This window comes from Stegostoma tigrinum, chromosome 8 (assembly GCF_030684315.1).
Source record: "Stegostoma tigrinum isolate sSteTig4 chromosome 8, sSteTig4.hap1, whole genome shotgun sequence".
NCBI classification, from domain to species: Eukaryota; Metazoa; Chordata; class Chondrichthyes; order Orectolobiformes; family Stegostomatidae; genus Stegostoma; species Stegostoma tigrinum.
This window is the reverse complement of record NC_081361.1, coordinates 58,998,870-59,011,044: the sequence shown is the minus strand read 5'-3', so window position 1 is coordinate 59,011,044 and position 12,175 is coordinate 58,998,870. Positions and strand designations below refer to the sequence as shown.

Genomic DNA, 12,175 nt, shown 5'->3' with positions numbered 1-12,175 from the left:
GGTTGCCTTTGAGAAGGTAGTGATTAACTGCCTTCTTGAACTGCCGCAATTCGAAATTCCAAGTCAGGATGATGAGTGGCTTGGAGGTGCAGCTGCTGACATTTCCATGTATCTGCTGCCTTTTTCCTTGTGAATGGAAGTGGTCCTGGGATTGGAAGATGCTGTACAAGGAGCCTTCGTGAAGTTCTGCAGTTTATCTTGTAAATCCTGCTCACTGCTGGTACTAGGTCAGTAGTGGAGGGTGTAAACGTTTGTGGATATGGTGCTAATCAAGCGAGCTGCTTTGTCTTGAATAGTGTCAAGCTTCTTGAGTGTGGTTGAAGTTGTACTCATCCAGGCAAGTTGGGAGTATCCCAACACACTCCTGATGCAGGCCTGTAAACTTGGGGGGTCAGGAACAGGCCCCTGGGGGAGTCAGGAAGTAAGTTTATAGTTCAGTTCAGATTCTGGTCAATAGGAACCCTTAGGATGTTGATAGTAGGGGACTCATTTCATTGATGGTTATATTGACTCTTACTGGAGACGGTCATCGCCCAGCATATGTGTGACACAAATGTTTCTTGTCACGTTTCAGCCCAAGCCTTCAAATGTTCAGTGCATTTGAACACCGACTGCTTCAGTTTAGATGAGGCAGCAATGGGATATAAATGCATGCAAATTAACCTCTCACAACTCACTAACAAGATTCTCATCCTGCTGCTCAAAACTGGGTTCTCACACATTTTCTTTCTTGATGTCGAGAACCTAATTTTTCCCAAGCTTGCCATGTTTTCCCAACTGAATCACCATTGCTCACATCATTTAGGGGCGGGGAGAATTCAGCCCATCTGGCTGAATGGTTTTTATTGATTTCTGTTTTATGTTAACTGGTCTCTTCAAATTAGTTGCATAAATTTGCAAAGCAGTTACATTTATGACTATTAAAGTGAAATCATGTCTACATTCTGGGAATTTTTGTGGAATTCAGTTGCTGCTTAACTGGAGAACAGAATACAAACATTAAACTAACGATACAAAAGACAATAAAGTGTTGTGATTTCTACTTGTTGTTGATGGTTTAAATGTATATTGAAAGCTCTCTGATGAAGGGTCTAGGCCCGAAACGTCAGCTTTTGTGCTCCTGAGATGCTGCTTGGCCTGCTGTGTTCATCCAGCCTCACATTTTATTATCTTGGAATTCTCCAGCATCTGCAGTTCCCATTATCTCTGAAGAACAATGGAGTCATTCGCACCTCAACCTTCTGCATGGCTAACTGGCTTAGGTGATTGAAGGTGAAAAATTCCTCAATGTGGTCAGACTTGTGTTTGAAAAGGATACAGCTAAAGCAATTCAGCAAATATTGTGCAACTAATTCGGACTTTACCTGAGTTTCTTTGTGTGGTATCAGCTGAAATCTTCTTGCTGTTAGCAACATTTTGTGAAGTGGTCACAGCAGCTCCAAAAGGAGGAGGATTACTGATAGCACTTACTTGGCTCATCTAGTTTAAAGTCAAAGTAAGATCTAATTAATCAAATTCTTTCAATTTAAAATTAAGAGAAGTAGCAATGAAGGCGAAAGGCCGTCCAAATGAAATCAAAGGCATATCTAACTCCTTTTACAGTTTTAGCCTCATCTTTTGGATTGCTCACTCGAAACTGAGCAGTGAAGGACAAGTTTATATTTAGTCCTATGTGACAAGTCAAATCATATTGTTCTTGTGCTCAATGAAGTTGCTGGACAAATGGATCAACAACTATTTCTAGCTTAACAGTTATTAACATTGTTGTTTTGTTCTTTGTCTCCTCTCCAATCACTCACTATTGCCCATTCTGATTTAGGTAGTGACAATTGTGGATCTGGTGACAGTGAGAAAAAAAATGAGTGTGAGATGTGTATGTAAATACTGTAAATTCATAAGATTTAATCATCAATTAAAAAAGAATCAGCTTGATATTATAATATAAACCTTCTTCTGCCAAAGGTAATCTGTGAAACTCATTACTACAAAGGGCTGTGGAGGCCAGGTCATTGAGTATACTTGAGAGAGGAATAGAAGGGGTCTTGATGGGTAAGTGGTACGAAGTGAAGCAGAAGAATGGGTTTGGGAAACTTATCAGCCTTGACTGAATGGTGAGGAGACACAATGTGCCAAATGGCCTCATTCTGCTTATATTACTTAACGGTTATCAAATAATACAAGGTTGTAGAAATATAATTAACAATTTGTGTTGCAATAAAAAATCACTATTAGGAAACAAATGATTTCCATAAATAATTCCAACCAAAAAATAATTATCTCACAGTGGCAATTCTTTTCTCTCGTCAGCAATCATTTTATGGTGATTTTATCAAGGTACCTATGGTAATATAGAACTTGTAGCTCTGTTAATAAGTTCATCATATTGATTTTTTTAATGAATATACCAATGAAATATTCAAAGCCACAAATATTGGTTGCTTGTATGCAAGTTCAACATTCAATATTTTCCGAGTTCAGTAAATGATGATTTTATCAAATGTAATTGCTTATTGTTACATCATACTGTACACATATGAACTGAAAATTGTCTTTTTTTAAAATGTAAATATTTTCTAAATAAACAAAATCTAAATAATGTTTAAAATTGTATGGAGATTTGAGAAGATGCAATGAGGACATTATCTCCTGGAAAAGGGTCTGGTATCATCATAAACATTCAGAGTAAAGAGGATGACAATATAACTCTGATATTGTAATCCCGAGTAAATTGGGGATGCATCTATTAAAGGTGAAGATGCACAGGGGCTGAGATACACAAGCAAAAGATTTCTTCCAAGTATGACACTCTAAACTTCAGATATTTTACTAACTGTTCATGGATTGAAAGAATCAACAAAAGATAAGCTGTTATACACTAAAAGAAGCAGCAATAACTGTCTGGAATAAACTATTAAAGGACAAGGACAAACTTATACAGGAATTGAAAGCAATTAGCCATGACTGGGAAAACGGAGTTGAAATTACATGAACAAAACCTGCTTGATAAACTAAGATAACAAAGTGTGAAGCTGGACGAACACAGCAGGCCAGGCAGCATCTCAGGAGCACTCAGATGCTGTTTGGCCTGCTGTGTTCATCCAGCTTCACACTTTGTTATCTTGGATTCTCCAGTATCTGCAGTTCCCATTGTCACTGCTTGATAAACTGTATGCTTTATTGTCACAAAGGACAAGGACTGCCCTGCAAAAGAATTTAAGGAGTTAATCATAGGAAATCTGTGTCTTTGAACAGACAATCAATGCTGAATGCAAAAGGGAACAAAGAAGCTACTTCTTTTAAGAAGTTAAACTGCAGGCTTGCAGTAATTTGGATGAACTTAAAGAATCCACAATATATCACATCACAGATCAGAAGGATGAAAATCTCTATAAGAATCGAACATGAGAACTCCACCCTTAGCAGAACTTTGAAGAACAAAACAGTACAACAGTACAAACCCTGGACACTTCCAGAGACAGAGCGTTGTTGTTTGATATCCTGGCTTAGATTCTACCCTTAATCAGGTAATAGCCACGTTGGGTTGCGAGGCTCAACTTGCTTACTTGAGTTGTCTAATGTTGCTTACTCCATGCAATAAAGTTTAAACCATTGTTTCAGTACTTGATTGTGAGATTCCTTTAACAAGTAGCTGAATTAAAGGTAACTTCTGGTGATTTACCTACAACACAAGTATAAAGAACGCTGCAGCAATTAAAGATAATTAAGAATGATTTTGATGCTTGATATTTCAAGTCATGTCCTAAGAACACCCAGTTGTGGTACTGACAGGTGACCAGTTTCCAGATTAGTTCATATGTCATTTGCCTTGAGGAGCTATGTGCGAATGGTACAGACAAACAGTAACTATTTTAATGACATTTTATTTAATTATATTTTGGATTATTAAATGAATTGCAAAGATTGTTATCCAAGAAGCATTATTTCAACTAAAATATTGTTGGCATGACACAAGGTTCAAAATTATGAATAACTTTCAGAGAAAAAAAACACACCATCAGGAGGTAGACAATACAATGGTGTGTGAGAATCAAAAATTCCTGACCTGACTGCCATGTGATATTTTTCTTGATGAAATCCATGACCCTGCCTTCAGACGACCGACCTCCAACTGAACCAATCCTTGGGCGCACTGGGAGAAATTAATCATATTTCAGTGAGCCAAAGATTTAAAAGCAACGAAATGTTTACAGTTGAAGCTTTTTTTTAACGTTTTTATTAGGCTGCTCTATACATTAAGAGCACGAGTTGGAAACCAAGATTTCTAATGCATAATATTCTTTCCTCAATTGTCAGAAAATGATGCAGCCTGCCTGATTATTACCAATGGCCTGGATTTCCAGATAGCAACAAACAAATGGGCAATAGGCTTCTGTGGGCTTTTGCATTGGAGATTTATGTAATTCAAAAACAATTTGACCCAGTGCCCTCTACCAACATTTACCAGGACAGATATGCACGCATGTACTTCCAATGAAAACTGTACGGGAAGCCGTCTTCACGAAACGGTTTGAGAACCAAAGCCCAACAACAATGGTAACAGCATATTAAGACTGGTACCAAAATACAATGACACTGACCACAGTCAGCCCTGTCAGCTTGCAATAGCAGTTCCTACTGCTATCTTAACCTTACACAGTCGAACACAGCTAAATAGAGTAAAGTCTGCACCCATCCCCATTCCACTTCATGGCGCTATTTAAAGGATTGCGAACTACTTTCAGGTTATTTGCAACATGATTTCCACCAGGTGCAAGTATTAATGTATTTGCAGCTTACCTATGCTTGACTAAAATGTGAATATCTTGCAGGGAGTGTGTATGGCCAAGTACTGGAATAATGAATAATGCCCACACAGCTGTGAAAAGAGGGAAGATGAGGAACAGAAGGGGTTTTTATGATTCAATTCTCTTGCCTCAGTTTCAGTGAGGACCAATCCTGGGGACATTTTTGCTTTATGAAAATGTTTGGCATGAAAATCCGTCAACTGAGGTATCTCTTATTTCAATATCAAGACAAGGACAAGGATGTGGCCGCCATGTTGAACAGCTGTCAGTCTGTGAGAGCTGTGAATTGTGGCAAGAGGTGTGTTTTGAAGATTGCATTAGGCTAAGAGCATGAGGAATGAATTGAAGGTTTGAGAGCTGTTTAGTAAAGATCAATGCCAAATGGGTGATTGGACTGTCGTGAATCAGTGAATTCAACTAATGGTGCAGATGGTAGAATAACAGTAGACTCACTCACATAGACTACATGTCAGAGTTAAACTTTAGTGCTTGCTGTCTGTTACGAACAGCCATTTCTCAAATATCAGAGCCTAAATCCACTTGTCAACAAATGCCTCCCATTTCTTGCAGCTACAATGCCCCTCATCTTTAAGGAGAGCAGTGTGCCTTCATTTATTGCTAATCCCTCACAATATTGGACCCCTAATGATTAGCGTGAGTACTGTTGACTTCACACACTAATCAGTTAAAATAATAGGGCAACAGAGATTTAAAATGTGGTTGCAAGGAATGAAAGGGTGCAGATTAATCATGTACGGATCTTCTAAAGTCCATTTTCATAAAGTAGCTAATCCAACCACATGACAGTCTGAACAAGGAAGTGCGAGTTAGAATGGTTAGCTTCACACCAAATAACGTGCAGAATGTAAACCAGGAGAAGTTGGAACTAAAAGTTAAAATCAAAGTGGCAGAAAAAAGCTAAAATATTCTTCAAACATTTCAATTTTTAAAAGCTCCAAAATTAATTAAAATCTATAGGAATGAGTTTCCCAGTTGAAGTAGCTAATTTTTGGTGTTAAAGTGATTGTTTGACATAATTAATACTTACTAGATATGTTAACTGTGTACTTAGACTAGGAGAGGCAAACCTTAATTTTTTTTCCATCCCCCGGTGTACTTTGTGGGCACCCTTCCATTTGTTTCCGTGCTGAATTTTTCAGTGAGTCCAACCTAGCAAAAGTTGTGGGGAAGCAAGGCAGCTCAAAGAGAAAAGATCTGATTTTCATGTTTAACTGGGTATTCTTCATGCCTCAATGAGCGGTATAATTGCAAGCTGATAAGGGTAAGGGCAAGAGAATTTGTAAAAGAAGTGGTTTTAATGCAGTTAATCTAAGTTTACCTTAAGTATTGTTGCCACAGTCTCCTGAGAAGCATTCCGCACATCCTCTCCATTTACTGACATGATCTGATCTCCTTGCATGAGCCTGCCATCAAGCTCAGCAGCACCACCTTTAACAATGTCTGAGATAAATACTCCCGTACCATTCCTGTTGAAGTATTTACGATTCAGTCAAGTAATTCGAATAAATTCACAAGATATTTTATTAGGCAGGTGGACATAATACTCCATATAATACTGTTTATGTGTAACATATTCTAGTAATTCAACCTTTACAAACACATATTAACTGTAAATTTGAAAGCAAGCAACAGGTCAGACACATTTAAAAGGAAGGCAGACAAGCACAAGACAAGGGAATAGAGTCTTGCAATAATAGATTTAGATAAGCAATAAAACGAGTACGGTCTCGTGGAATGTAAATTTGAGCACAGACTGGTCGGGCTGAATGGTCTGTTTCTGCACCTTATATCTGATCTAATCCTACATTTTCAGTAGGATGCCTTGTGCACAAACAGCACAAGCTTCTGATCCTAATTACTAACTGATTTTGTGGCATTATCTTTAATGGTTAGAACACATTCAGTCCCCATGAATGTTTCCAATAGGTACATTTGGAGACTGAGGTGCTCAACCAGGAATAAAAAGATGCAGCATTGTACCTTGAACCGAATAGGTCCCTCATCTTTCTTAGTAGTAATTACCCCAATGTTATTTTTGATTTCCCTTTACAATTTATCCAGGGTGAGCAGGAAAACTAATTCCAATTCTGTGCTTGAGCTATTGACTCAAAACAGCAAATGGTATTTGGTAGGGAGGTTCAAGCAAGAGAACCGAATGTTCAAAATTTCCTCAAGGAAAACTATCTGGACTCTATTCACCACCGAGTTCAATGGCACAGTTATCCTCTTATTCCTATGATCTCTTCATTTATTACAGCACAAATGTATCCACACTAATGTTTTGCTCTTAGAACACAGAACACAGAACAGTACAGTACAGGCTCTTCGGCCCAAGATGTTGTGCCAAACTTTTACCCTAAACCTAATGTCTATCTAACCTCCACCTCAACTTTATACTATCATCCATATGCCTATCTAATAGCTGCTTAAATGTGCCTAATGAGGCTGACACCACTATCCTCTCTGGCAATGCATTCCACACCCCTAACACTCTGAGTCAAGAACCTACCTCTGACGTCTCCTCTATATCTACCTCCACTCACTTTAAAACTATGCCCTCTCATAATAGCTACTTCCACCCGAGGAAAAAGTTTCTGGCTGTCCACTCTATCTATACCTCTGTTCATTTTGTACACCTTTATAAAGTCACCTCTCATCCTTTCTCGTTCTAAAGAGAAAAGCCCGAACTCTCTCAACCTTCCCTCCATTCCAGGCAATATCCTGGTAAATCTCCTCTGCACCTTTTCCAATGCTTCCACATCTTTCCTGTAATGAGGCGAACAGAACTGGACACAATACTCCAGATGTGGCCGAACCAGGGTTTTGTATAACTGGAGCATAAATTTACCACTCTTGAGCTCAATTCCTCTCTTAATGAAAGCCAACATACAATACTCCTTCTTAACAACTCTATCCACCTGGGTGGCAGCTTTCAGGGTACTGTGGGTATGAACCCCAAGATCCTTCCGTTCCTCCACACCGCCAAGAGTCTTCCCATTAACCCTGTATTTTGCTTTCAAGTTTGTCCTTCCAAAATGAATCACCTCACACTTTTCAGGGTTAAACTTCATCTTCCAGTTCTCAGCCCAGCTCTGCATCCTAGCAAGATAATAAAATGTGAGGCTGGATGAACACAGCAGGCCCAGCAGCATCTCAGGAGCACAAAAGCTGACGTTTCGGGCCTAGACCCTTCATCCCGAGATGCTGCTGGGCCTGCTGTGTTCATCCAGCCTCACATTTTATTATCTTGGATTCTCCAGCATCTGCAGTTCCCATTATCACTCTGCATCCTATCAATGTCCCTTTGTAACCTCGAACAGCCCTCACCACTGTCCACCCGTGACCCAGCTTCGTATCGTCTGCAAACTTACTAATCCACCCTTCCACTCCTACAGCCAAATCATGTACAAAAATCACAAATCGAAGAGGACCCAGAACAGAAACATTGTTTAAATACAATTTTGAGTTATTATTTGAACTATATCATTGATATTCAAACAACTTACATCAAATTCCTCAAAACTCTCCACAGCTAACATTTAAAACCTAGACTGCACACCCCATCTTTCAAAACATTCACACATAGCCTATTCCTAAATGTCACTGAATTAAATATTTAGTTGCAGGGGTTCACTTATTTCACTTATTTATGCTGTACATATTAATTCTGGTGGTTCAATAATTTGAACTAAGAAAAACAGAACTCTACTGTACTATGCCCCAATTCACACAGGTTTGAATAAGCTAAGTCATTACTTCAGTTCCGAGGATAGACTGAAAAGCAAGATGAGACTCTTCTCCTTCGACAGAAGGCTAAGAAGAGATCTGATTTAAAAAAAAATCAAAATTATGACAGGGTAGAAAGAAGTGGATAGGGACAATCTTACTCCTCTTGTAAAAGCGTTAATAATCTGAAGGTAAAGATTTAAAACTATTCACAAGAAAAAGCAAATGGTTCAGGTTTGGAATCCATTATCTGGCAGTCTCGTGGACACAGGTCCAATTGAAACAATGCTCAAGGGCATTAAACGATTATTCAAATTGAAACAATGCTCAAGGGCAGAGGAACAGCAGAAGAATTGTACTAAGTCATAATGCTTATTTGGACAGCTAGTGCAGACACGATGGTCCAAATGACCTCCTCCACTGCCCTAACACTTCTTTGATTCTGTGAAGTCAAAATCTGCTCAATAATGTTTCAAACTGAGTAATTTATAAATGTTCTACTTTTATAGGAAGAATGTAAAAATAATGCAAAAAATGGAGTCCATTAGATTTGACATGACGTTGTGATCTATCTAAGGTTTGATGTACTGCTACACATTACTAGTACTGTACTGTTGTTGGTGAGCTGCCCTTGTTCTTATGCGTGTGTTGGGAAATCATATAGACAGAGTGAATTCGTAAAAATTTTATAATTTGTTTAATTTTTAATGAACAGCCATTTCAACATGATCATTCATAAAAAGATACAAGATTATATTTTGGAACAGTTGCACCACACAAATGCGAAACAATGATAATCTCCAATAAGAGACAATCTAACCACTGCCCCTCAATATTTAATGGTGTTACCACCGGAGAATCTCCTACTCGCAGCATCCTATGGGTTGCCATTGACCAGAAGCTCAAATGGAGTTGTCACATAAAAACAGTAGCTGCGAGAGCAGGCAGAGGCTTGGAATAATGCAGCAAGTAACTTATCCACTGACTTCCCAAACCTTACCCATCAATGACAAGGCATGAGCCAGGAACGTGATGGAATACTCTCCACTTGCCTGGATGGGTGCAGCTCCAACAACAAGCAAGAAGCTTGAGAGCATCCAGCACAAAGCAGTCCGCTTGATTGACATCACATTCAGAAGCATCCACTCCCCCACCAACAACACTCAGTAGCAGTGGTGAGTATCTACAGTGTATAACAGTGTATCTACAGATGTCATTGCTCAATTCACCACAAGATCCTTAGACAGCATTTTCCAAACCCACGTCTACTTCTATCTAGAAGGACAAGGCCAGCACATAAACGGAACACCACCACCACCACCTGCAAATTCCCCTTCAAGCCACTCACCACCCTGATTTGGAAATATATAATCATTCCTTCACTGTCTCTGGGTAAAAATTCTAGAACTCCTTCCCTAATGACATTGTGGATCAACCTACAGCACGTGGACTGCAGAGGTTCAAGAAGGCAACACACCTCCACCTTCTCAGGGGAAACTGAGGACTAGCAATGAATGCTGCCCAGCCAGCAATACCCACGTCCCATGAGTAAATAAAATTAAATTCTATACACAATACTTTTACTTAGCACATAACTATTAGTAAAGATCTGTTCTGCAGGACTTTAAGCAATGCAGTTTCTTGCTTACAATGAGCGTTGCCTGTTATATGGTCCTGAAGATGTATACACTCATATACAGTGTGCGATCTTAATTTTTAACACAGGACATGAAAGAAGTCAATTATTCTACATACCGCTTTCCCACAATGCTGAGGCCCAGTCCCCTGCCGACTTTCTTCTGAAGATCTGCAAGGAACACATCTAAATTCTCTTCATCCTTGTACTGTGCTTCATCTCTGAAGACAGTGAGTCGTACTTTTTGTGGGGTCTGTCTCAGTGCTGTGATGGCTTCTTCGTGAGTTGCATTTCTTAAATCAATTCCATTTACCTAACAGGGAAATAAAAGTGGATTTCTCTAGACATAACCTCACAGGTTGAGATTTCAAATGATAAATCAATCAAATATTCAAGGAGGGCTCCTGGTACATTACATTAAATATTGTATAATTATATAATTAGTTCTGATGTAAAGATCGTGTTTTTTTATTTTTGTGCTTTTGTGGACTGAAATTAGAGAAAAAAAAATGGCTTTAAACAAAGGATTTATAAGGATGAGATAACACAGTAGGGAGCTGCAAGAACACAGCAGGCCAGGCATCATCAGAGGAGCAGGAAAGTTGATGTTTCAGTTCAGGACCCATTTTCAGAAATTGATTGATAAGCATGTTTGCCAGATTTCAAAGTAAGGAATTTGATTTCTGTTGCGAACTCTCTTTGTGTTGGTGTGAATTCCAGCAATGTGCAGATGAACTGTAGCCAGGTTGTTTACTAGCGTAGTCAATTGGTGTGGACTAGTAGCTAATTATCAGCCTCAAATAAGCTCTGCCCCCACCCCCCACAACAGCTATGTGGTTGGTTGTCAGGTAGCTGAACAGCTTGGGTTGTGAGCAAGAGAGAGAGAAGCTTGTTAGCCCAGAAGAGAAACCAGCAAGTCTTCAGCAGCTAAAAAATCAATACTCTCAGTGTTCTGCAGTGTGCCACTTCAAACCTGAAACAAAAACAGCTTATCTTTTCTTCAGCAGACGCTGTAAAGTTATGACTCTGAGTTGGATAAGTCAGAGACAAGTGAACCAACCACCTTGTGCCTCCTGCAAGTCAGCGGAACCATTTGGGAAAAGTAAGTTCGAGGAGAAATCTTCAATTAGTAAAGAGCCAACCGAATGGATTTTATTAACAAAGACAATGGAGTTCTTTTCCTAGTTCTCTCCCTGCATACGTGCTATTTGTTCCCTGTGTGGATTTTATGTAGAGTTTTGAGTTTTACACACAGTTGGGAAAGAAAGATCACATTTGGAGTGAGACACAGCCCAAGTTCAGGGTCTCTGGAGGCAATGTGGACATTAAGCACAGGGGAAACAGGTGCTTTTTTTAGATCATATTTGAAAGGTATTTTTTAATAGGATAAACTGAAGCCCTGGATCAGGGAGCCAGCAGCAAAGAAAAAGAATTACACCAAAAGGAAAACCACAGGTTCATTGGTTGATGATAACCTATAATAAATAGTTAATAGTTAAGTTCAGATCAAAGGTAAATAGGGGAAATATGTGCAATTGACAAACTAAAAGACCAGTGGGAAAGTTTTAAAATTAAATTTAGAAGTAAGCAAAATAGATATGCCAGGCCAGTCAATGTGCATTAACTGCATGATGTGCGAGCTGGTGGACTCCATTGTGGTTCACAGTGGCCCCATCTGCAGCAAGTGTTGGCTGCATGAGGAACTCTGGCTCAGGGTTGATGAGCTGCCGTCTGAGCTTCGAATACTGTGGTACATCAGGGGGGAGGAGAGTTACCTGGACACTATGTTTCAGGAGGCAGTCGCACACCTGAGATTAACTACCTCAAATTCAGTCAGTGATCAGGGTCAGGAGTGTGTGACTTTGAGTGGGGCAGGAAGAGCGATCCAGAAGGCAGTGCTGAAGGAGCCTCAGCCTTGTCTAACAGGTTTGGAGATTCTTGCTCTCTGTGTGGACAAGAGTGCGGCTGTAGGGAGTATGCGCAAGCT

The 12,175-nt window shown here is 39.4% G+C and overlaps 1 protein-coding gene across 4 annotated transcripts in view; it reads right to left on the bottom strand.

Moving 5' to 3' along the window:
* patj (PATJ crumbs cell polarity complex component) overlaps positions 1-12,175 on the bottom strand; it is a 347,670-nt gene that overhangs the window by 24,501 nt on the left and 310,994 nt on the right. For all 4 annotated transcript variants that reach the window (XM_059647917.1, XM_059647916.1, XM_059647919.1 and 1 more), the window contains 4 exons: positions 10,308-10,501; positions 6,145-6,292; positions 4,064-4,150; positions 1,365-1,479 (listed from right to left, as the gene is read on the bottom strand). In XM_059647917.1, the coding sequence (XP_059503900.1) occupies positions 1,365-1,479; positions 4,064-4,150; positions 6,145-6,292; positions 10,308-10,501 (544 nt within the window). The remainder of the gene's footprint in view (positions 1-1,364; positions 1,480-4,063; positions 4,151-6,144; positions 6,293-10,307; positions 10,502-12,175) is intronic.